This window comes from Anastrepha obliqua, chromosome 4 (genome assembly GCF_027943255.1).
Source record: "Anastrepha obliqua isolate idAnaObli1 chromosome 4, idAnaObli1_1.0, whole genome shotgun sequence".
Classification (NCBI taxonomy): Eukaryota; Metazoa; Arthropoda; class Insecta; order Diptera; family Tephritidae; genus Anastrepha; species Anastrepha obliqua.
The window spans coordinates 69,482,511-69,508,449 of record NC_072895.1 but is presented as its reverse complement, the minus strand read 5'-3'; the positions used below and the strand labels follow the sequence as shown (position 1 = coordinate 69,508,449).

At 36.6% G+C, this 25,939-nt stretch overlaps 2 protein-coding genes across 7 annotated transcripts in view; both read right to left on the bottom strand.

The window, feature by feature from the left end:
- Positions 1 to 2,222: 2,222 nt before the first annotated feature.
- On the bottom strand, positions 2,223 to 6,838 carry LOC129245143 (uncharacterized). Its single transcript, XM_054883158.1, has 5 exons — positions 6,614 to 6,838; positions 5,715 to 6,525; positions 5,134 to 5,657; positions 4,212 to 5,061; positions 2,223 to 4,156 (listed from the first exon to the last, which is right to left on the bottom strand). Exons 1-5 carry the CDS (start codon positions 6,653 to 6,655, stop codon positions 2,541 to 2,543), a joined length of 3,843 nt encoding a protein of 1,280 aa, XP_054739133.1. The 5' UTR covers positions 6,656 to 6,838; the 3' UTR covers positions 2,223 to 2,540.
- Positions 6,839 to 7,105: 267 nt separating this feature from the next.
- Positions 7,106 to 25,939, bottom strand: part of LOC129245416 (uncharacterized) — a 221,507-nt gene continuing 202,673 nt past the window's right edge. For 5 of the 6 annotated variants that reach the window (XM_054883568.1, XM_054883569.1, XM_054883565.1 and 2 more), the window contains 3 exons: positions 21,113 to 21,330; positions 20,505 to 20,668; positions 7,106 to 10,666 (listed from right to left, as the gene is read on the bottom strand). In XM_054883568.1, coding sequence (XP_054739543.1) covers positions 9,941 to 10,666; positions 20,505 to 20,668; positions 21,113 to 21,330 — 1,108 coding nt within the window. In that variant the 3' untranslated portion in view covers positions 7,106 to 9,940. Of the gene's footprint in view, positions 10,667 to 18,328; positions 18,495 to 20,504; positions 20,669 to 21,112; positions 21,331 to 25,939 lie in introns of those variants that run through there. The other variant, XM_054883571.1, reaches the window with a different exon arrangement.

Here is a 25,939-nt window from a genome sequence, read left to right as displayed (position 1 = left end):
AAATATTGCACAGTGACTCAATAAAGGGATTAAACCTCGAAATCCAGAAGGATTGAATAAGGCGCGCCACATGATGTTCTCTCCCCACCTATTTTTATTCGAAACTCTCCTAATTACCACCGAGAATCTCAATCAATATACGGATGCTACTTTTCTTAATGGTGTCCGGCATTTTTATTGCTGACTTGTGTCATTCTGCACATTCAAGAATATAACATACATAGGTAGAATATATCCGCAGAGATCAGCCTTGTCGGCAAATCTTCTAAAATGTATACGCCAATCTCGGGTGCAACGAATTTCTACAAGAGGTAGATTTCATCCAACTAAAAAGGGTTGATTCGTAGAGGCGGTATAGCTCTTTATCGGGAAAAATCTGGGTCACTGCGGTTCCTAGAGTTAGCGGTTCCACATAGTGGAAGTTTGAAATAGCTTAAAAGTCGACAATTTTCTTTTGCTGGTGGTCTTGTACCATTTCTCCATATATAGTGAAAACATTTCAAGCATGGAGAGAATGACCGAACATCGAAGACGAAGACGAGTGATGGTTTCACCGTTCTAAGCAAGGATTTGTAGGCTGTTAACACAACAATAATTAAGGACTTCCTTGTAATTTTTATCTTTATTTTAAAGTAAATATTTATTTGTTGCTTATTATTTACCATACAGAATATGTGATTAAGTTAACCAATAGACTTAAGTCTTATTCATTATTTTTAATTATACGTTTTATTATTTCCATTTTTCGTTACCTAAATAAGCGAATTTAAATAATGTTTGTCGAAATATTACGTTTTTGATTTCTATTCTGTTTTTTTGTTCACATCAAAAATATTGAATTGTAATTAGCAAAAAATTCTAATTTACATATAATATGAAGTTTTTTTTTGTTTTTGTAATATTATGCGGTTTTAAAGTAGAAGCGTTTTATATTTATGCGAATTCTTGCAAGTGGAATGTGATGAATTGTGCTTAACTATAAAGTAGTGCGATAAATCTGTTGTTTAAGTACAATGTGAAAGATTTAATTGTTGTAAACGCACGGAAAAGATTTTTGTGCCAGCAGACAGTGAAAGTAATGTGAACCACATATAACAAAAAAAATTAAAGAAAAAAAATAAAAAAAAAAATTAAAAAAAAAAATAAACAAAAAATTAAAGAAAAAAATAAATAAAATATAAAAAAAAATTTAAGAAAAAAAAAATTAAAGAAAAAAATAAAAAATTAAAAAAAAAGTTTAAAATTAAAAAAAAAAAAAAAACAAAAAATAAAAATAAAAACCAAAAAATAAAAATTAAAACCAAAAAATAATATATTTGAAAAAAAAAAAAATTAAAATAATATTAAAAAAATAATCAAAATATAATTAAAAAAAAAATAGCTAAAAATAACTAAAAAAGAAATAATGAAAAAATTAATAAAATAATAACAAAAAAAATTTACAAAAACAAAATTTACATAAAATAATAAAAACTAAAAAAAAAAACAAAAAATTAAAATAGTAAATAATAAAAAAAAAAATAAAACAAGAAAACTAAAAGTATCAAGTTACAATTTTATTTAAGAAACAATATATTATAAAAGCGTTTATAAAACAGGCGACATACAAATAGACGAAGCTATAACCAACGAACTGCGTTGCTCTGTTGATATCGCTATGCCTAATTGTTACCTTTAAAATAACGATATGTTCCTTATCTTTTTAATTTTTCTCCTCACGAATCTCATATTGAAGGCATTACTTTCACTTCGCCACTACGTCACTTAAACCTAAAAGTCTTTTGAAGAACAAACCGCTTCCTCTGGCTTTAATTTACATGATAAAGTATTAAAAAAGTAGTCACAAAATGGCTCCTCGATTAAAAATAAACAACTAATACATATACAAGCCAATCTATCTAAAGAAACTGGAACGAATTAGAAAAAAAAAACAACAATAACAAGTAAATTCCGCTGAACGTTATATACTTCGAATACAACATAAAAACATACGCTAAATCAAACGAAATTCGATTAGCAAATGAAAACGAAAGACACTAACAGAAATATAAAACCGTTGATGAAAAACAAAAATTATTCAACACAATTTAAAAAAATGAGACGATAGAAATCATTAAATACAAGAAGCTGCCATAATAACGGTACATACGCGTACAGTTTAGCAACTCTGTACTTAACCTAACAAATGCTTGAAAGTTTTCAAGCAGGTTTCGGCACTCTAAATCCAACAACCGGATTCAGGAACGAAAAATCAATATAAATATAACTCACATAACCCAGCGTTACAAGGACCTTCGCTGTCCCGGCCATTTACATCAAAGCAAATAAAGAAACTAGACTAGTAAAATTTCAAGGTTGAGTAAAAGTAAAGGAAATTACATCGCAAATTGATAGGGGAAAAATAGCAGGAACAATTTCGTGGCTGGCTATCTAGGCTAGCTTTGTAAAAGTTCTTTGGTGTTTCTTTGTAGCTGATTTTCTTTTGCATTTTTGCTGCTTTTTATCTGGACAATTCAACAACCTCTCCACCGATTGCTGGTCTATGACTTTGCTGCTGTACTGAGCGTGCCACAGTAGCTGGCACCCGTGTGCTGTATCGCCGGCACTGTTGCATCACTTGCTTTTAAATTCCTATTGATATCATTGCTTGTCGCATGCTCAGTCGCCTGCTGTAATCTCTGCTTATAGGCATTTTGCGTTTTCAGATAATCGATATACATGCGACGCGCTTGATTCAGTACGCGTATGACATCGTGTTTGCGCACCATCTTGTCGAAGTGCATCGCTATCTCGTTGTAGTCCATGCCACTTTTCATAATTGTTTGGCGATGCTGTAGCAACAGTGTTAAGCAGAGAAACATCAGGAAAGGATTGCCACCACCAAACTCGGTGGGTGGTGGCAATACTGGCGGCGTTGGTCCCACTGCAACAGAACTACCAAATGCCCGTTCACCAGCGACCGCCGCACTTCGTCCTGGTGATTTAGCGAAGGTAATTTCATCAACTGCATTTGTAGCCAACTCTACAGGTGATGCGTTGGCGGTGTCTGTGGAAATCGGCACCAACACTTCCGGTAAACTGCTACTGTTGGGCAAAACACTCGACACGCCATCCATAAGCAGGTTCGCTGTGGGATCGACGAAGGGATTGAGTATGCTCTGCGCTGGTGATGCAGTAATTCTATCGGCGCTATATGTTTGCGCGTCATTTGAATTATTATCAATTGTGACATTGGGCAGCTCATCGACATCCACCCTCCACGCTGTGCTGGTGGACACTTGTTGGAGCGGTTCTATACTGCTTTTGGCGCGACTGTTGCGGTTGCGCCGACGTATTAGCAGTTCACTAATATCAGGACATGCAACGATTTCATTTTCTTTTAGATCCTCCACCAATTCTAACGAGTCTTTATCCAATTTTTCATACTCTATGTCACAATTCACGGTTGGTTGTTTACCGACGGGTTCACCGAATAACTGCCGATCTAAATTGTCTGCCTCTAAACGCAACTCCCGTGTGATAGCAGTTGTCATAGGGTAATACTCTTGATCCTGACTGTCATCGGGCGTTAGACTTGGTTCAGCCGGCAATTTTTTTGTGGGTATACACGTCGCGTCTTGCAAGTTACTTGTGCTCACTTCACGCTCTTCCGTGAATGCTTCTTTATCAGTTTTGCGTTCGAATGTTGGTGTACGATCGGGTGTTTGAGCCGTGGAAGAATCCAGCGATGCAAGCTCCAAGTGCAAGCTATTGTTACTGGCATTGTTTGTCTGTTGTATTGCTGTCGCGGCGGTAGAGCCGCTCCAAGTGGTATCAGGCACGGACGATGAATCAGATTCGTCCAGTGAGGAAACAAAACCGCTGCGCGTTAGTTGCACGAGTGGATGTGGTGTTGTGAGGGCAGTTGCTGACGTGGTTGCTGTATATGGCTGAATGTAGGCGTGTGTGGGTGAAGGTGTTTTGGATCTTTCTTTGCCACATGTGTTCATGCTGCTGGTGCCACTGTTGTCGGATAATGTCGGTGATGTTGTGGAGAATTTATCCGCAATACGATTTTTATTCAACGAAGCGAAATTGAGAAATTCATTGAAATTTTTTACTAACTTTTGTTGGGATCTTTCCGCAGGGTTATTGCTCGTTTCATCGAAGGACATGCCTGTAAATGAGACCAAAAATATTTTTAATACACTAATGTTTGTTATTTCGCTCACCTTTTCTGCTCGTTGCAGCAATTTTTTCCTTTAGATCCTTGAAATGCCCTCCCCCACCACTGCCTACGCGCCGCACACTTTCACCCACATTGGAAGCATTTGCAATCTGTTTGGCTATTATGTTGCTTACAGCATTGTAATTTGATAAAATGTTCTTATTTTGCAATTTGGCAATTCCTTTTGGAAGTTGTGGCATTTTTTCCATAAATCCTAGTTCACCACTAACTACTTTTTCATTGCCCATGGTTACACCTTCACCTGACGTTGATGTATTGGAATTTGTGGGAGATTTGTACGACTCAGCTATTACTTCATTTATATGACCATCATTTAGGAAGGGATTAGTTGGATGAAACGTGAATGGATTAATATCTGTGTAGTCGTTATTGGTGCTGCTATCGGCGCTGGTGAAGACATCGTCATCTTCGACATCCTCTGCACATTCAACAGGCTTTACTTTGGACGTTGTATTATCTAGATCGACGTGTTTTACTTCTTCCATACCCTCCATCAACAGTAGCATTTTGGATTCATCTAAGCTTTGGTGAGCTTTCGAAGAATGTCGTCGCCGGCATGCCACTGCACGTGGCATATTATCATCGAGACTCTGATTAAGGCGTTTCGTTGCATCTAATCGCAAGTTGTTTATCACTCCGCCGCCAGCGCTAAGTGATGAGCTGAGTGAATTCAATGAAGCTGAAGAGCTTTGACGGCGAAGAGCGCATACCTTGGTGTAAGGATTTTCACGCTGTTTCACCAACATGTAGGAGGGACTTATAGGTGCACCATACGAACTCGAAAGCGAGCTGGATGTGGTCGGTGCGGGGCTATCCGAAATAGGCACAAACTCCTTCATGACGAAAATTAAGCAAAAAGAAAAATTAAAGTACTAGCGCATCAGTTATAAAAGCTTTGCTCTTGCCTTTTCAAATAAATTCAGTTCTTTGCCAATACTCGTCTCATACTTCAACGAACTCCATTGTACTTCTAGCATGCGTAGTGCATCGTCAAACGGAAATTCACGCTTTAATTCGAGCAAGAGCCAACGATAACAAAACAGCAAATCATCTGCCTGTTGCGATTTTAAGTATTCCCAAAATTCAGGATCGTAATAACTCAGTGCCTCTGTCAGATGCGCGAATTTCTGCGTCATTGCTATGCCGTCCAACATAAAATTACCTCTCACACGAGACATTATGGCGCAAAAGCAGATATATGCTTGCGCTTCATCGTTCATGGTTACCAATAGAGGCGAAGCAATATCGGACATGCCTTGGCAATAGCTTACCGAGGGATGATTGAGCGCATATGTTGTTAGGATATTGAAAAGCGAAGCTATGTTTTGATTGTCGTCGCTGCCAGCGTAGAAAGGATGCAGTCGATCCGTACGTAAAACATCCTTTTTTACCATACTGGTGACGTATGACAACTCACCCGCTATGCAACCTAGATTAAACATTTTGTTTTACTAACTTGGTATGAATATAAACATTATTCGCACACCTTGCTTCACTGCATTCTTCCACGTATCGCGTAGCTTAATGTATTGCTCCGACTTTCTGCGCATATAATCCATGCGTTGGTGACCATTCATGCCATGTGGATATACGTTTAGAATGTGTTTCCACACTACCCGACGCAAACTTGGATCAATGCCTCCAAAGAATATAACCTTACGCAATTCATCGGTCCGTTTTATTTGTCCTAGTGCATCTAAAAATAATCGAAACTCAATATCGGCCAAGGGTGGTCGTGGCGGCAATGATGACATAGTTTCCTCAGACAGATTGAAAGCTTTCTGAACGATCGAAAAGGTTTTCTCCATATGGTTCATAATCAGGCCTGGTAGCTTTGTCTGCATATTTTGCACATACTTTTGCGATGCACCTATTGACTGTTGTAGTGGTGAGACAGCTTCCCGCACTCCCGCATTTGCGGAGAAATTTGGTGAAAGTGAATTTACACTCGCACTACCACTACTGCAAGGAACAGCGCTCTCTGTAGCTGCGGCATCGATGTCCCATTCACGTACTTCTGTAAATGGTTTAATATCGATTTGCAGCATAAGACACGGCTCCGTAGCTGTCTGTATGGAGAGATTATGTATGCGGAGGAAAGCAGCATCTAAATCCCAATCAGACAACACAGATAAGTACATTTCATTGCCTGCTGGATCGAAAGCTTTATATTTGATTGCGAAATCCGATTTGATGTCAAAGGCTTTAGCGAGCAAAGAGTAGAGTACTTCCAGAGATGTGATTTGCGGATCGACGCTAAATTTGCGCCACTCAGGCGGAACATTTGGCTCACATTTCTACAAAACGTTTTACATTTGTTGGAACATTCAAAGATAACATAAATGTTTATTTTGGAAAAAAAGGCTTGATTTTTAATATATTTACCTTGACTTTAACGCGCACAGCGCAGTGTGGGTAACTAGCCATATTTTTCAGTTTTAACTAATCCAAACACGCTCAGTTGGTAGATTAACGTATACTAGTGATTGCAATATTTTGAACGTTCACTTCGAATTCCATTCTTCCATCTGGATTGCAAGTGAATTGCACAATTTTCTCAAAGTTGCACAAATTGGCTTCCAACAAAAAATGGCTTGGGTGCAATGAACAGCTGAAAACGTCAAACTGCGAAATGTAGCTGTGTGTGTATGTGTATGAAGTGACAAATGCATGTTGGGAAGCATTCGGAAAGGTAAGGTGGTTAACAGCTGATTGATAGCAACGGTACTGTTATTTTGAGTTAGATTTTTGAGGAATTCCGGTAATAATGAATTGATATTGTTTCTCCATAAAAACATGTTGTACTCTCATGTTTTTCTTTGATTTAATTGTACTCAATCAGCCGTAATTAAAAAACAGTTAAGTTTTTAGAGTTTATTCCCTTTATTTGTTTTATTTACAGGTAACTAGCAAATGTCACATGCCATTAAATATATTACAACATTGTATTATATAAATAAACGCAATATGCTTAGATACAAATCGTCTAAAATATAGTGTTTAATTAAAATTTGCATTACGCTTCTTTGTTTACAAAATAGGTGACTATGTGTTACTCTTTGTGATGAGCTCCCAAACAAGTGTCCTTTACTACTAAACATTTCATTATAATTAAAATTTCTTCAAGCTTAAATTTTTATAAATTTTAATGAAACTGTTTTAGTGTATTAAGTATCAACCCATTTCCAGGCACAAAAAATGTTTCCAAAAATAAAAAAAATTATATTTAGAAAAAAATTAAGAGTTTATTTAAAATAAAATAATATTTTCTTACTACAATATATTTTCTAATATGTCACAAAACGAAAATTTGCACATTCAACTAAAAATACTAATTTTTATAGAATCTTTAAAACTTTAAACTCTAAATTTAAAATTGTAGTTAAACCGCAAAACTATTTTTTTCATTTAACTCTGCATTGACATGTTAAGCCTTGAGAAACTTTCTGCACGAAAGAGAGCTGTTCAAAGGCGTAAGTGAGAAAGGAAAGAAACAAGTTATTTTTATTTAGGCCTTTCGAAAGTTTTTATAGAAAAAATTGTTTTATTGAAAAGTACCCATTAAAAATTGACTTTATGAACGCTGTTGCTAGCGCCCATAATTCAAAGCAAAGCGGACTTTTAAAGAAGTACCAATTATTCTTAAATTATAAGTATATGAAGCTGTCAAAAGGTTGCTTTGAACTTTAAAACCATACATAGTTACATATAAGGTTCAGAATCCAATTCCAATTCCAATCTATATAATTTTTGTAGGGTTGTAAAAAATACTTGAATTAAATTTATTATTTGAAACAATTTATATACAAATTTTCTACGTAAATATGTATACAGTTTATATGTAACTTATTTTTATTAATATTTATTCTTATACCTCAATTATGTAAATATATATACTTTTTTATTTGTAGTGCCTTAATATATTATATTTCAAAGGCGTTATTTTGTTTTTAAATATATTTTAACAAAAAGAATGACTACTGACGCTTCAACGTTCTAATGCGTAAAAATCTAAACACTTTTTAATGATTATTTTTCTGTAAAAGCATGTTTTGATATCTCTCATACACATTTTCATTATTTATAAAGATCTTCAAACCTAGCTGGTCCATATTAAAATTCGGTATATGGTAGAATTTATTATAGCGGTCTTCAGATCGAGTTTAGTAGATTAAATTTTATTACTATTCATTTAGAGACCTTGAAGCGACGAAGAGAATGACAAACAAAACAGTTGTTGCAATACCAAAATACGCTTGTCGCCTCGCTAACTCGGTGTTAGTTTCTTTGATATTCCGAACATCTGACAACAGAAAAATACATGGAATACAACGAAGTCTGAATACCACTTATGTATTTTGCTTTTGTAATTTTTCTGATTACTGAATCGGCTAACTTTGGATAATGCATCAGATGTTTTCTATTCACGTTCACTCGGGGCGTTTAAATTAATAAATCAGTATATAATTAATTCATGATATTTTATAGAAAACATTACAAAAGTTACTTCATGTTTCTTCTTAAAACAAAAAACAGGCTGTCTTGTCATCCGAGAAAAAATAAATCATTGCGTGCAGTTTACTGAATTACGCAATACCGGAATCGTTAAATTTACAAAACTTGTAGTTTTTACTGAAATTTTTTACAAAATTTTATTTACTTAATGCGAATTATGAAATTTAATAACTCGGTTTTTATACCCCTCATGTAAATTTTTTTATGGAAGGTATTTGGGCTGATAATTTTGAAATTTACTAGAATTCGTTGGTTTAAGACTAACGCATCATCAATACCCTTATACTATAAACTGTTTTTACAAAATTTATAGAATTTCTTAATATCGAATTATAAAAGTACAAGCTCGGTCTGAATACCACAAATGCAAATATATTTTAGTGAAGGTATTCACGCAGACCATATGATATTTGTATTTTTTGCAAGAATTCATTTTGATAACATTAACGCATCATGAATACCCTTATAGTTTAAACTTTTTTGTTTACAAAATTTATCTAATGCCTTATATAAAATGTATCGACTTGGCCCGAAAAATCCTTTTGTAAATATATTTTTGTTCCAGGTATTCACGGTGACTTATTTACAATTTGTGATATTTTTTTTTTAATTTCATGTTAAAACATTAGTGCAATAAGTGGCAGACAAAATTTAGCTATTTTTGAATTTAAGGTTTCACTAAAGTTTTTTATTTACGATTTTCAATAAGGTACGCAGGGTGAATACCCATATATTATTAACAGTTTTTAAATAAATAAATTTGTTTTTTCATTTTTATAGTTGTATGCGTAAAATTGTTCTTAAGTGTATACTATTCAATGTGTATTTCATAAATAACTCACTTCCCCCAGATTCACGCATTTTGCTTGAGGTATTTTTCAGCTGCTTGAATACCCCTTATGCACCGACTTTTACGATCTAAATGTACGCATATGCATAAAAATTGATCGATATAACTATTGATTGGATTCGCTTGACTAAATTATTTGTGGCTAGCTGCAATGGATTAAATGATATACCCCTTTCTTTCGCGAAATAAGCAATTGTATGTAGTTTCTTTCCACTTTATGGCCGGAAGGAAGTCGAATCATTTTTCCCAAATTTCCTTTGTAAAGTATTCCATTCAACCGCTGTGCGAATTCACTTTCAGGGTACGCATTCCCGATATATACAAAATCGTTCACCTTCACTTGTCCCTCAATGATTCGGATCCTTATTGTAGTCCACATATACTCGTACTACTTCGCCCGAGTATTTGCGTTGCGATGGCATGAAGTAAAAGTCTGGCGTATCGGCGCCACCGTTCGAACTCATGCGCGGATCTTCACGCGACCGCGAGCCATCACGATAAGGCCGACTGTTGCGTTCGTCACGCGGATTCGACCCTGCAGCTGCAGCTCGATGCCCGCGTCGCTCTTGCGTATAGTAGCCTGATGGTTGCATATTGGCACGATGTTGTTGTTGCGCTTGTTGGCGTGGCAGTGAATAGGCGCGTTCGGCATATGAGCTGCGCGAATAGGGGCCACCGCGTTCGTTGCTACGATCGCCTTCGTAGCGATCATAATGACCGTTCTCAGTGACTGCTGCAGCTATATTGCCGGTGCTGCGCTGTACGCGGCCATTGCTGCGATAGTCGTGCGTGCCGTTTTCGTACTGATTGCGACTGCGTGACTGATGACCGCCATTATGACCATTTGTGCCTTCGTGGTAGAGTTGCGATTTATTGGTGGGTGAATGTGACATGAGTAGTGTAGTCTGTTGGCTGTTCGAGTTCGAGGAACGGTTACGTGACTTTTCCTTGCCTGTAGCGATGACAGTTGTCGATGTGGTAATGTTTTTCTCTTCGGTCTCACCGTAGGGGTCGAAGGCGTAGTTCGTGTTCGAGGCGAATTCTTTCCAAGGAGAGTTTTGTATGAGTGTGTCCTAGAAGAATAGCGGTAAAGAAAGTGTTATTTTTTGTTGTTATTTAAGGTGTACATAGGTCAAAAACCAGCCAGCATAATGCGTTATTTTTATTAACATTCAAACTTATAATTTTGTTTTTAGACGCTGAACATGGAAAAGATATTGGACGAAAGTCACAACGACTGCGGTTAGAAACAGGACGAATTAATGGCAGCATTGCAAAAGTGCATACATAAATACATATATATGTACAACTCACTAGTTTAAAGTATTAGGCACCAAATACAACAGGTATGCATACACACATATGCTTATACAAATTTCCTACAACATAAATATGTTTCAAGTAACCAGTCATACATTTTGATTGTTGCTATTTTGTAACATTCAATAAATTATATACATACATATTTATTAAAATATGAATAAATACATTACGTACAATATATGTATATGTGAATATAAGTTTTTATAAGACCAATTACACTTATTACAAATTAATTCATAAAATTTGTTACCATATTCTAAAAAAGTCAGCCATTGCTTAGGTTATCCCCTAACTGGTCAATTCAAAATTGCGATATACCGAAACTTTCTAGTAACTCTCAATAATATCAGGTCAGTCCATATGTTCGTGCGTTTTTTAAAGATGGTTTTAAAATTAATAAAAAAGATGTTTAAAGTATTTATTAATCGGTAATATATTTTCCTTCATTATTTACAATGTCTTCCCAACGTTTAGGCAACTTTTTAATTCCCTGCTCAAAAAATTCTTTGTCCTTGGAGCCAAAATAGGCTTCGATATCATTTTTTATAGCTTCTTTTGAGGAGTAGTTCTTGTTACTCATGTGGGATTGAAGTCCACGGAAAAGGTGATAATCACAAGGTGCAATATACGGAGAGTATGGTGGATGCGGCATTAGCTCCCATCCGAGCTCGTTCAGTTTGCCTAATGTTTACCTTGCGGTATGAGGTCTTGCGTTGTCGTGGTGAAACAAAACTTTGCGTCTATTCACTAAAGACGGTCGATTTTTGTTAAGTGCCTCATTCAGGTTTGATAGCTGATGGGAATAATAATCAACAGTTATCGTCTGTATGTGGTTCCAGAAGTTCATAATAAACAATGCCGGCCATATCCCACCAAATAGACAGGAGAATCTTCTTGGGGTGAAGGCCATCTCTAGGGGTCGGTTCTGGTGTTTCATCCGATATACCGAAACTTTCCCGTAACTCTCAAAAATATTAGGTATTAATATAAAGTATACGAGCATAATAATATTATAATATTATTGAGAACAAAAAATATATTTTTCGACCATTGAGTTTCAAAAATCTATTCATGCAGTTTTAAAGATAAATGTTTGACTTAGCAGAACCTTATTGTTTTCACCAAAAGTAAAATTTTGTCTAAGAAAAATTTGAGCGATGTTACAAAAGATTGTACAGCGAAAGTAGATGGAATTTTTCATGCATTCAGTGGCGTATATATGCAAGATATTTTTTACTAAAGCTTTGATGACAATTTTCCTTTTAAAGTACAACTTTTCATTAATTATAAATTTTAAAAATTAATTAAAAATTATTAAAATATAACTTTCCATTAAGGGGGTAGTATGGTTAATTCGGTGTAAAACAAGCATATTTTTCGAAATTTTTTTTGTCGACACAGTTGATTTATTCAAAATTTTAAAATTACTTCATTATAAAGTCGTATTTAAAGAATATTGTGTGAAATTTTCATTGATTTTTATGAAGAAATGAGTTGGTGGCAGCGAATCTTCGCGGACGTCTCATAAAAAAGTTTTATTGCGGTGTCCCTCAGAACTCATTACTGGATCAACTAAAATCAAAAAACCAAATTGATTTCATCAGCTAATAAAGTTTCGCAGGTAACAACGTCGATTTTTTTTTTTTTTTAATTTTTTAAAGCGCTTTGAAGTCAAAACACCGATTTTTCATAAAAAAAACTTGAAAACTTTGTTGTTTTAAAATATGACAAAATTAAAAAAAAAAAAAACTCGACGTCATTACCTCGTGAATAAAGTAAAGAAACAAAAAAACCAAATTTGAAAAGAATCGGTGCAGTAGATATGAATCTACAGTGGACACCGACCGTAAAAAAGGCAAGTGTGAGAAAAACGCGTTTAAAGATTTCGGCAGCGTGAAATCCGGTTGGAGAGGTAGATACTTAATCCTTTGTGTCTTTGTCAATTTTACTCCAATGCACTTCAAACTTTCACACAATAATCTTAAGATAAGATAGAATAATTTAAAAAAAAAAAAAAAAATGAAAAAAAAAATACCATACTACCCCCTTAAGCATTTGCGACGGATTTCGATGACTCTTTGGGCCCATTCCAATCGACGAGGCTTGTCCGCAGGCAACAATCTTTGCGTCAATTGAATCTTATACGGGAATAAATGCAAATCAAATCGGTTTTGATTTGGCTTCTTTAGATTAGAAAGAGCATCACCAGTCGAAAACCTTTCGTACAAACGTTTAATGGTGTTCTTAGAAGGCGCAATTTTCATATTATTTAAATTTTTATACGCACGTTGAGTTTTCACAATTGACTTCTTTTGTTGAATGTAAATTTCAACAATTTGGGACCGCTTGCGTGGCGTATACTGTTCCATGGTAAAAATGTGCTTGGACTGACGCTTCTAACGCAGTATGTCATTAAGCGATCTGACGTCTCTTTCAAAAGATACAGGGTTGCCAGATGGGTCCGCCGAATATTGGCAACCCTGTACAAATAAATTCAAGGCGAGAGTCTGTTCTTTAGATTTACGTGAAAAATTCACTATTTATCGCAGATCGCTTTTCTGAAAACGGCCTCGAAAATTGTATTGTAAATTTGTATTAAAATATGTTGCATACTACGAGGCTTAAAATTTGTTATTGAATATGATTTAACAACGATTTATTAAGAGTTTTTTAAGTGTATAACAAAATTTAAAAGGCATTCATGTTATGCCTGGTCCAGTTAGAAATATGTTTTTAGCATAGGTCGGAGTCAGAGCTTGCCAAACAATAGATTGACCACCACCATATTCAAGTTGTTTTTGCATGCAGTCAGATCAAATAATTCAAACTTAAAACGACCCACACATTTTTTGGCATTAGGTGCAAGTTGGAAAATAGTTTCACCAAACAATAGAATACCTTACGGTTAATTAAGTCTCCAATGGCGAACCAATCTGCTCCATGCTTTACGATTTTTGCACTTTTTGTTTTAATGAAATCAGTGGGTTTTTAGCAACAGATTGACTTTTATAGCCGATCCTATAGAGGAGTATTTGAAGATACCCTTCGGAAATGAGTTGAAAAATGCATTAACGGCATGGGCCGTGTGAATAAAATTATATATAATAAAATCATATTCTAAAATAATTCGAAAGGTTTACTCTTTCTCTTTACTGACACCAAAAAAACATTGGGCCACGTAAACTTAATTTTGGAATTCTGTTCTGTTATTCTCGATCGGATAATTTTCTCAAAATTTCGATTTGAAGTTTGCAATATCTCTCAAGCGATTTATCTATAATTTTTAAATGGGGATTTAATTAATTCTATCCTTTCGGATTCCTGTTGGTAAATTATAGTGAAAAAATAAATAAATTCCTTAAAAAAAATTTAAAAATACAAAATAGAAACACTTTAAGTATAAAGACTTGCTAGAAATATTTCAAAACGTGCCCAGAATTAAAAAAAATTAATTGTAATTCACTGAAAATCGACAGCCTTCCGTGGAAGTGTTGGATTTTGAAAATTTCACAATTTTAATGGAGATTTAGACTTTTGTTTTATTTAAGAATAACTTCTCTATAAAGCGCTTGAGAGAAAATGAAAGCTCACAATCTAACTATTTTTTGAAAATTAATTGATTCAGAAAAATGGAAAACGATTCGCCGCACCATGCAACTAAAATGAACATTTTATCGTATACCGGAAAAATTTCATATGCACGTGAAGCTATAGATTTTATATAGTAATGCTGCATACTCAGTTTTCCATTTCTCAACACTTTAATTTTTAAAAGGACTTGAAAGTGTCACTAGGAAAATGTAAGCAAAGGTATAAATTGCGTATACTTTATTTCATAGGATGAAAGCTCAACTACTTCTTTTACGTTTTATCTTCTTTCGTTTGATATCCACATCAATATCATAAAGTGAGTATAAGCATTGAAAACATTTTTGAAAAATTTTATTATTTGAAACTTTGAGTTCCTTTAAAAAATTTAATGAGAATACGACAAACTAAGTATGCAGTTTTACTACATAAGATTTATAGTTTCACGTGCTTATGAAAATTTTCTTTGAAAACCTTGAACCAGAATGTAAAATTAACGTGCCTCGGCGTTTTTATGTGCCATTTCAGCATTCCTACAGTACTAACATAGGTGACATATATTATACATTATCGATAGTATTATATATATGTCAATACATAGTTAATCTGTTTTTTATCAACCATAGGTAAGGTTGAAGCGCTTGTCCCGTGGGACACACTCAGGTTCATGGCCCATTGGTCAGCCGCGTGGGGAGCTTTCCCTATTTCTCCTAAAACCAGTGTGTGCTTTTCAAAAATTTTAGAATACCTCCTATTTCTGCAGAACTGAGATCTTCCAATTCGTTAAAAAATTGTCTGCCCAGAATAGCAAATCTCCGTCTGGATAGAGCAGGACAATGGCACAGAAGGTGTAAGATTGTCTCTTCCTCATCAAGACAACTTCTACAGAATTCATGTGCTTGCACACCCATCCTTTGGGCGTGCCTAGCTATTAGACAATGTCCCGTTGTGACTGAAATCAGTGCGCTAAGACTGTGCTTATTTTGGCTTAGCAAAGATTCTGTCCGTTTAGCATTGAGAGTCGGCCACAGTTGATGGGCGATTTTGCAGGTGGCTTCATTACGCCATCTTTCGTTTGCTTTCCTTATTTCTTCAAGGATAAGTAGCTTACATGTTTGTAAGGGTAGTCCTATGTCATTGCCTATGTAATCATCGGTCAACTTGGTGCCGAGTCTCGCTAGTTCATCGGCTCTGCAGTTACCCTCAATGTCGCGATGACCAGGAATCCATATTATCCTTAAGCGAAATGACTTAGCCATCTCATTAAGAGATGTGCGGCATTTCATGGCTACCTTGGAGATTGTCGACTGTTTTGTGAGGGATTTTGTCGCCGCCTGGCTGTCAGTGAAAATGTAGATGTAATTTTCAAATATTGCATTACACTGTACCAGTGTCGCGGCTTTCATTATTGCCATCTGTTCAGCCTGAAAGACACTACAGTAGTCGGGGAGACGAAAACTGAAGGAGATCCCCAGATGCTCGGAGTATACACCTTCGCCCACCCTGCCCTCGAGCTGGATAGACTTGCCCTGTCTTACATCGTCCCGTTCCCACTCTTCCCTTGAGGGTAGGAGGGTCGTGAACGTTGTAATGGCAAGTGTGGGCGGGAGTGCATAGTCCACCAATCCGGGAATCTCCGAAGTACCAGCCATGATTTTGCCGTGACCGTAGCTCTTATTTGACCACTTACTTAGAGTGTTCAGCCTTCTTGCAGTACTACGCGTGAATTATTTTGCTTGCAGATCTACCGGCAGGAAGTTTAATGTCGCACATAATGCTTTCGATGGTGTGGTTGACATCGCGCCAGTTATGAGAACAGATGCTAGTTTTTGAACATTGTCAAGTTTTTTGATGTTCACACCCTTCTCAAGGGCATTCCACTATATTACAATACCATAGTAGAGAATAGGCCTAACCACTGCTGTGTATAGCCAGTGTATCATTCTGGGTTCCAATCACAATTTCTTCAGAATTAGCCTTCCTCAGGAGTACAATGCCATCATAGATTTGCGTGCTCTATCTGCGACTATGAGCCCCCAATTTAGGTTCCTATCCAGTACAAGTCCTAGATATTTCGCCTTTTCTGTTACTCTAAGTGGTTTCCTTCCTAGGAATATACATATGTTTAAGAGCAGGTGTTTTATGTTTTCTGCTAAATAAATAGTATCAGATCCATTTTTTTTCGGATTTACTTCAAGTCCTCGACTTTACACCAAAGTGATAGTCTGTTGAGAGATCTTTATTGAAGATCGCATAATGTTGGAAGGTGTTTCCGCGAGATTGCTATAACAATATCATCGGCATATGAGATTATTTTCCCTCCCATTTTTTCAAGTTCTTGAAGAAGATTATTGGCAGGTAAGCTCCACAAAAGTGGAGAGATTACGGCACCTTGGGGTGTACCCCTGATCGGGAATTTCTTAGTGGATGTGTCTCCCAAATTTGCGCTTATCGTTCGTTCTATAAACGAGACTGGTGCACTGTTTACTCCCATTATATGAAGTGATTTCTCAACCGTTTCCACTGATTTGTCTCTGCTGTATGCGTGTTGGGACGGTAATAGCTTGTTGCAAATTTCTCCTTTGATATGCATATCTAGCAAACGTTCTAGGGCTGATAGAAAGGATGATAGGCTATTCGGCCTGAAGTCCTTCGGTTTCGTATGTGTGGTTTTCCCTCCCTTGGGAATGAGAACCACTTTTACTTCTGCCCATTTTTTGGGGATATAATTGACTCGTATCGCCGCGTCGAAGATTAAGGCAGTATAGGTGCGATCATATATCTTGTACATATGTTGCAGATCAGCGGGGATGGCCATAGAGTATATATAAATATTTATATTAGTTGAGTAAATTTAAAAGATACTTACAAACAACACAAACTATACAGCAAGCAACAAAAACACTTAAAATTAAATTAAATACATAATATATCTAAGCATATTAAGGTGGTCCACAAAAAGTTGGAACTCTGAAAAAAAAAATTGTTTGTCAATTGAAGATATTAATTTTTAGCTATTTTGGATCAAATTTACGAAAACTGACTTTGCTCGTATAAAATACAAGGTCATTTCGGCTCTTTTAAGTATAAGCCGAATAAAAAAGTGCATGTCTTTTCTTTTCCAAAAAAAAGTATCCCTAGTAATGACAAAAATGCAGTAATTCGACTTTTAGTGGGTCACCCTAATGCATACTATATTCTATAATACATAAATACATATGTATTATATGTATATATAAATATATAAACAAATCAAGTTACTTGAAAACCAATGACAAAATAGCAAAAAACAAATGCTGACTGGCTTATTGGCACTATGCATACATACATACATAGGTGAACATATAAGTGATATAAATGTGAACAGAAGAAATAAGTGGAGAGGGATGAAAATCACATAAAGGTTAATACAAAACTGAAGAGAAAGAAGTAAAAAGAACAAGAGATATGTTAGCTAAAAGAAACATAAAAACAATTAAACTTTGACAACAAGTCGGAAATTAATAACAAATCATTTGCAAATATTTTGATGAAAGTAGAGGTTATATTAAAAAATGAAAATTTCAAATTAAAATGAAGAGAAGTTTATTTAATTCAAATTAGTCGTATACAGAAAGATGTGTTAGAGGGATTTTTTTGTATTTTTGTTTAATTTTTTATTAATTACCAATGCAACTTGTGAGTTCGAATCGCTTGGGACATTTCACTATAATTGCGCTAGTGGCTTAATCAAATCCTTCAGGTATTTTTAGTGCATTCTCATTATCAGGTAATTCATTTGGTTCAGTTTTTATATGCAAGTACAATAATTTGAACACACATATACATATATATGTATGTATGTATGTAAACGATAGCGGTTTTTATTTTCTAATTTTGTTTTTGGCTTCGGATTTATGTATTTCAAAGTTCGCTAGAGGGTTGATGGTAGCGTTGTTGGTGTAGCCGTTGCTGGTATATCCGCCATTCATCGGGTATTACGTAAACAAGCTTTAAATATGGTTATACAATGAATTCGACATTAATTATGGGATGGGAAAGTTTAGAAAAAAATTATTCTTTGGGTAAAAAGTCATGTGGTACATAAATATGTAATATGCATGTATGTATGTGGGTTTGGAATCGTGCGAGAGAGTTTTATTTGTATACATGTATGTATGTATGTATATGTAAATTTGTGAGTACATGGGCACTACAAATGTGCGATTTCACAAAACGATATGCTTACGGTGTTACAACACATTAAAATTAATTTAAGTAACAAAAAGTGGATTAATGTAAAGTAGAGTGGATTGTAGTGAGACGCGATTTATTTCAGCAAAATAAAATTAGTATTTTTCCTAGTATTTTATTGTAGTTTATTAATTGACTACCTCAAAAGCATTTTATTGAAAAATACAATTTTTAGAAGTTATTGAAATTGTAAAAAAACTGTGCTATTTAGAATTTCAAAAAATTATGGGGTATTGTGAAACCAAATCAAGCGCGAAAATAGCATAAGTCAGCATTTTGTTTGCTAGTTCATTTTTATTACAATTAGAAAAAAATATAACAACATTTTCTTTTTATGAATTTGATGCTTTTTGGATGTGCAATTGTCTGGGCATTTCTTGGCTAACTCAATTAGAATGTCTAATTTACCATCAAATAAATTGTATCCTTTTTATTCCATTCCATCTGATAATAACGTGCAACTGCCGCCGATAGCCTCTTTTTGCTCCCATTAGAAATTGCGCTTTCAAACTTGCCAGAAATCAGGCTGTTCATGAAAAATCGAAGCGCATCTACGACATCGTTGATTCGAATGGTTCTTCATCTCATAGGGCAACATTTTAAACCACTCCCCTTTAAACTGATTCACAGACGATTCCAAGTTGAATTTAAGGTTAAAAGAGGGATTATTTCATTAAAAATCCGCGCTCAGACTTAAATTGGAGCTTTTAGATTATTCGAGTGTATTTGAGGCGGAGATATTCACCATAAAACAGTGACTACGATTTTACGAAATTTCAAGCTATTACATTGGATTGATCTGGTATGAAAGTACATAGGTATATCACTTCAGCTGCATTCCGTACATTTTTTTTTAGAAAATTTTGCAGTTGAGAGCCAAGTGAGAACCAAGGCCTTAGGTGCAATTTGCCCGGGAATGTCTGAGTTCCACTTTGATTGCTACTTAGTAGGGTTTTCCAATAAAGATGTTATTTTGATATTCAAAGAAAAATGCTATTTTTTAATATAAATGATCGGAAGTTAATTTTATTACAAAGAGGAAGATACATATGCCGTTAATAGTAGAAAATAACACCAGGCAAATGACCAGCACGACCACGCTTACAGGACAATATCCTTTTCATGAAATTATCCATAACCGAATTGCAAAGTGGCTGCTCTATGTCCTCGATAGCCTCACGAATTCCATCTTTGAGGTCTTGAATTGACCCTGGGCTGTTGGCGTAGACCTTCTCTTTCACGTGGCCCCAAAGAAAAAAAGTCGCAAGGTGTTAAATCACAAGATCTCGGTGGCAATTGTGATCACCTCTTCGAGAGATAACTCGGTCCGGAAACTTTTCCCGTAAAAGATCAATGGTTTCGTTGCTTGTGTGGCCGTCTTATTGTAAATAAACGTCCGACCATAAAAAATCGTTAATCATCTCTCGATAGCGCAATCCATTCACCTGTAATACCTGTTATTGGAAAACCCTTTACTAGTATTTTATTATGAAGCTGAGAAGTGTGTCCAGGCAAAGTAAAATTGCAGGAAAATGTAGGACTGATTAGATAGCTTTCTGCCTGGTAGTTAAAAGCTTCTGATCGAATGTGTTTATCAGCTATTAAAGCTATCTGCTATCTAAGAGATATCCATGCGGTACGATTTTCTTATTATCGGTTCTTCGTCTCTTCATCCCTTCGTCGTATTCATCGATTTGTCTCAAAATACCCCATAACTCATCTTAACCCACTTGACCGTAATATTTATTTCATTTTGTCTCAACTTACCTTTTGTGTTTTATTTTTACGTGATGTCTTGCAGATGGTGCAGATCGCTTGTACCAATGCAATGAATACCAAAGCGGCTATCAAGCCAAGCACTATGTACAATCGTACTTCGGAGAGTTCGAAGAAGGAAAGTAAAGTTTCATCATCTTTGCTAGATGTTTTATCTGAAATAAGAGAACATCAATATTTAGCATTAATATATTAAAAAATACACATAGATGAATCAGCTCCCTAAAATCCCTAATCTTACTGTTTGTGCAGATTATTATTTTCTTGTTATTTTAATAACAAAGCACGGGCATATATCGATTATTTGCTGGAAGAGCATCATAATAAAAAAAAATATGTATATAGATAAGTATTCAGAATTACCATCAGCTTCTCTTTTATGCTGTGTAAAAACTTCAGCGACACCTATTAATAACAGTATTTCATTGTATGAAAATATATATGTATATCCTTTGGCTTAGGAAAGCATAGTAAATTGAAAACTCGGAAGTCGTTATTCTCGAATTTGAAATTTTTTGAGCTGTGACGTTTCTTTACCGAGGAGAGGATTTGCCCTATATTATCTTAAAAAGTTACGTATACGCCACACCAGCACTTACATTCTAATGCTTCGAAGTCCAAGAATTGTGCATCCACAGCTAGCGAGCCCACTTTGCCCGTGGAAATTTTATCTTGCAAGGCTGCTCTTACAATATCACCGCTCCTAGCCGATTCACTGCTATCTGAACCGACTGTATTTGTCGCCAACGCATGTCCTTTCTCATAATCAGCCTTATCGAACATAGCTTGCAATTTGGCAATCATTGTTGTGCCTTGTCTGTGAAAGCAAAATAAAGAACGAAACATATATTAATAAAATATTTCAGAAAGAAATTAAAAATATGCATACATACATATAATTTTTTTCTAAAGTTGAAGAAGAGAATTTGATAACAAATTGGCATACATGCAGATATTATAATTCCGTGCGGTAATAATCAACTGTTTTGGTTATACAGAAAAAAATCATACGCACGGGAAGTTATTTCTGTAGTAATAATATTGATATTGATATGAATATCAAACAAATATAGTTCAATAACCTTGATTGAAATTTTCTAATGAAATATTTGAAAAACTGCTGAACTATTGGCATGAAGGTGAATCTCAGGTGATTTCTGTGCTTCTTTCACCTTGAATCTTAGAATGCCAGCATGAAATGAATGACGAAAGGCCGTTATATTTTATTACCATTATACTTTCTTTCATAGATCCACCTTGGTTTGGATTTTCATAATTTAACAATTTCATATCAATAGCTGATTGTGGCACTAGAGGTGGAGGCACTAGAGGAGGACGGTTCCATATGTAAAAGCCCACACAAGTGGCGAAAGTTACTGATCGCCATTCACTTGAAGGTGGCCAGGACGATTCTTTTGCATATGGTTCAAGCAGCTCATAAAAACACCCGAACACCCGTTCGGGAGTGAGCTAACGTGAGAAGGCGAAGCATTCCAGCATATCTAGTTGTGCGCTGGGTTTGGGACCCGTCACTTAAAAATCCCCCCTAATGAAAAGATTAAAAAAGCCTCGGATGAGACCTCCCTATACTGATGGCGATCACTGCAAACGAACTAAGGAATACGATTGAGGGCATGTACCTGGAATGTCCGGTCCCTTAATGGGGAAGGTGCCTCTGCCCGGCTGGTTGATGTCCTCGTGAGAGTAAAGACTGTCATCACTGCCATTGGAGAGATACGATGGACGGGACAAGGCAAGAAAAGCGTAGGACCTTGCGACGTCTACTACAGCTGCCATGTAAAGGAGCGCAAATTCGGTGTTGGATTTGTTGTGAGAGAGAGACTTCGTCGCCAAGTACTGTCGTTCACTCCGGTGGACGAGCGTCTTGCAATAATCTGCATCAAAGCGCGATTTTTTAACATCTCGCTCATTTACGCCACACGCTCCGACAAAACAAAGGGACGATGCAACCAAAGATTCCTTCTATGAGCGCTGCCCCCGCCACGACATAAAAATCGTTCTTGGTGATTTCAACGCCAGAGTGGGCAAGGAGGGAATTTTTGGTCTCACAGTCGGAAAACTCAGCCTGCACAACGAACCATCCGGTAACGGACAGAGGCTGATCGACTTCGCTGGGGCCCGAAACATGGTAGTCTGCAGCACCAGATTCCAGCATAAGAAGATTCACCATGCAACCTGGCTGCTTCCTGATCGAAAAACACGAAACCTGATCGACCATGTTGTGATAGATGGAAGACACGCTTCTAGTGCATTAGATGTACGTACGGTCCGAGGACCCAACATCCACTCGGATCACTACCTTGTTGCAGCCAAACTGCGCACACGCCTCTGTGCAGCAAAAAACGTACATCTAACTACGAAAAGAGTGTTCAACATTGAAAAGCTGCAATCCCAACAGACAGCCAGAAGATTCGCCACTCGACTCTCACTCCTGCTCTCAGAGAGTACTGCCCAACAAACCCTTGCCAACAAGTGCTACTTTGGACTAAGTAGACAAATGAGTAGTAAAGTCCTCTCTCGACAAACAAAACTAATACTCTACAAGGCTCTCATAATGCCCATCCTAACGTATGGCGCAGAATTGTGGACGATGACAACGTCCAATGAAGCGACGCTTGGAGTGTTTGAGGGAGAGATTCTGCGCAAGATTTTTGGACCTTTCCACGTTGGCAACGACGAATATCGCAGGCGATGGAACGATGAGCCGTGTGAGCTTCAGGACGACATAGACATAGCGCAGCGAATAGAGATCCAGCGGCTACGCTGGCTGGGTCATGTCGTTCGAATGGATACAAACGCTCTGGCGCTGAAAGTATTTGATGCGGTACCAACTGGTGGTAGCAGAGGAAGAGGAAGACCTCCTTTGCGTTGGAAAGATAAGGTGGAGAAGGACTTGGCTTCACTTGATGTGTCCAACTGGCGCTAATCGCGTAAGCGCTTATTGCGCCAATTATTGACGGCGGTAGTGCGATTTTTAATCAGGAATGTATTTTAAAACGTATCTTTGCTGAGGGAAAGTGTAGAAAATGTATTATCAACATATTTTTGAATCAGCATTCTTTTTTGCCCTGAGACCAAATAATCTGTCTTTTGCATTTTTACCTTTCACAAACATGCCTAAAACTAAATTCTTTTAGTAGAAGTTCGCAAGTGGCACAATTCATTCTATGAAAAATCTTCTTAGCGTTGCCTTCCCATGCAAACTCATATGTACTGCAGTTTCCCTCTACGTTCTTATATCGTGGAACCGATTTATGTGAGCTGTAGCCTATCTGTTTAGTTATCTCGTTTCTAGATCGGTGATAATCCACCAGGAGCTCAAAGCTTTATTAGCCACCTCACAATCAGCAGATACTACCATCTACCCTGCCATAAACCTTCGAGCTATCCGTATACGAGTGTTCAAAAAGAATCGCGAATTTTATGTTTTTTCAAAAATTATTTATTTATTCATTAATTTCTATTTTGTCCCCTTCAAAGTAATCCCCATGAGATATTATGCACTTAAATATATATATAATATATAATTGGCGCGTTCACCCTTTTTGGGTATTTGGCCGAGCAAATATTTTTATGAGGAGCTTCTTCATGGCAGAAATACACTCGGAGGTTTGCCATTGCCTGCCGAGGGGTCACCGCTATTAGAAAAATGTTTTTCTTAATTTTGGTGTTTCACAGATATTCGAACCAGCATTCCAAATGGTAGTCACGCACCAACCCATTCGGCTACGGTGACCGCCGCACTTGTGCCAATGTTTTTTCCAATCTTCGAAGCACTTCAAAAAATTATTTTTTTATCTTGTTCAGCTCCTCCTTCGGTGCCGTCTTTATCTCGTCAATCGTAGCGTAGCGTGGCTCTTTCATGGGCAACTTCAGTTTCGGGAAAAAGAAAAAGTCTCAGGATGTCAGATCTATTCCTCAGATGGCTGTGGCATCATTAGTGTATTGTTTTTGGCCAAAAAGTCGCGCACAAGCAACGATATGTGAGCATGGGCGTTATCGTGATGCAAGACCCAATTTTTGTTCTTCCACAAATCCGGGCGTTTCTGCAGGTAATATTCCTTATTGTCCGTTTTACCCTGTGGCAAGAACTCATGATACACAACGAAGAAAACAGTAAGCCAAACTTTTACATTCGACCGAACTTAGCGCGGTTTTTCCGCCTTGGCTCGTGCGGCAGCTTCTATTGAGATGATTGGGCGTTGGTTTTCACGTAATAAGCATAAACTCTCTGGAGCAAATTTGGGTCGTCGCGGACAGAAGACAGCAGAAACTGCCGCCTTATATCTTGCAAGATCTAGGAGCAGACTATTTAATATGATTCTTACAGTTTCACTTGGAGTGGTTCAAATTGTGTCGTTAATGCAAACCCTACTAAATCTTTGCTCCATAAAAAGTATGTTGAGACTACGCGTCTTACAAAGAGGAGCGGCACGATATAATTATTTTATGGAGAAAAGCAGTGGTATTTTTTAAAGGTTAGTCCCTACTTACTGCTGATGGCTTTTCACAGACATAGTTTGGTGTAGAAGTTATCGCGTACATCTGCGTCCCGTAGTTCTTCCTATTCAATTTCTTATCCAAAATTATTTTGTGTGTTAATTTTTGAGAATATACTCGTATTAGTAAGCGCTTCCAAAGATTACAAACTGACTGTCAAGCACACTCTGCTACCGCTGCTTATCCAAAAAAACCTTTATCATCAAATACTTTCCAAAATCCTAATGCAGGGTAGCTGATGAAAGCCGCTACCAAAAAAAAAAATTGAATAACTTTTTTTCTTTTTAAGTTATCTGTTCCATTTTTGTTTTAATTTGCAGATTGATCTTTAAAATTTATTAAAATGGATAACTGGGACACGCAAAGAAGAATTTGGATAGTCCGCCGCTATCACGCACTGGAGTCCGTAGTTTTGGTACAGAGAGAGTACAGGCGGATGTTTGGCGGCGATCCCCCGAGCAGATGGACCATAATGAGACTGGTAAATAATTTTGCTGAGCAAGGAACAGTCGCAAGAAGGCCTTATCATCGAAACCCACCAGTTCGGACGGAGGAAACGATCGCTGCTGTAGCTGCAGCTATACAAAGCAATCCAAGGGTTTCAACAAGAAGCTTATCTGCTCAACTTGGTGTCAGCCGACAGTCTTTGCAAACAATAATGCACAAAGATTTAGACTTATTTCCCTACAAAATTCAAATGGTTAACAAACTGAATGCAGCAGACTTGCCGATTCGCTTGGAATTTTGCCAGAAGATCCTGCAAATGGTGGAAGAAGACCAAAACATGTTAAATTGCCTTTTCATGTCTGATGAGGCCCATTTCGATTTAAACGGCAATGTGAACAAACAAAATTGTCGAATATGGAGTACTTCTAACCCACAGATACTCCACGAGACGGAATTGC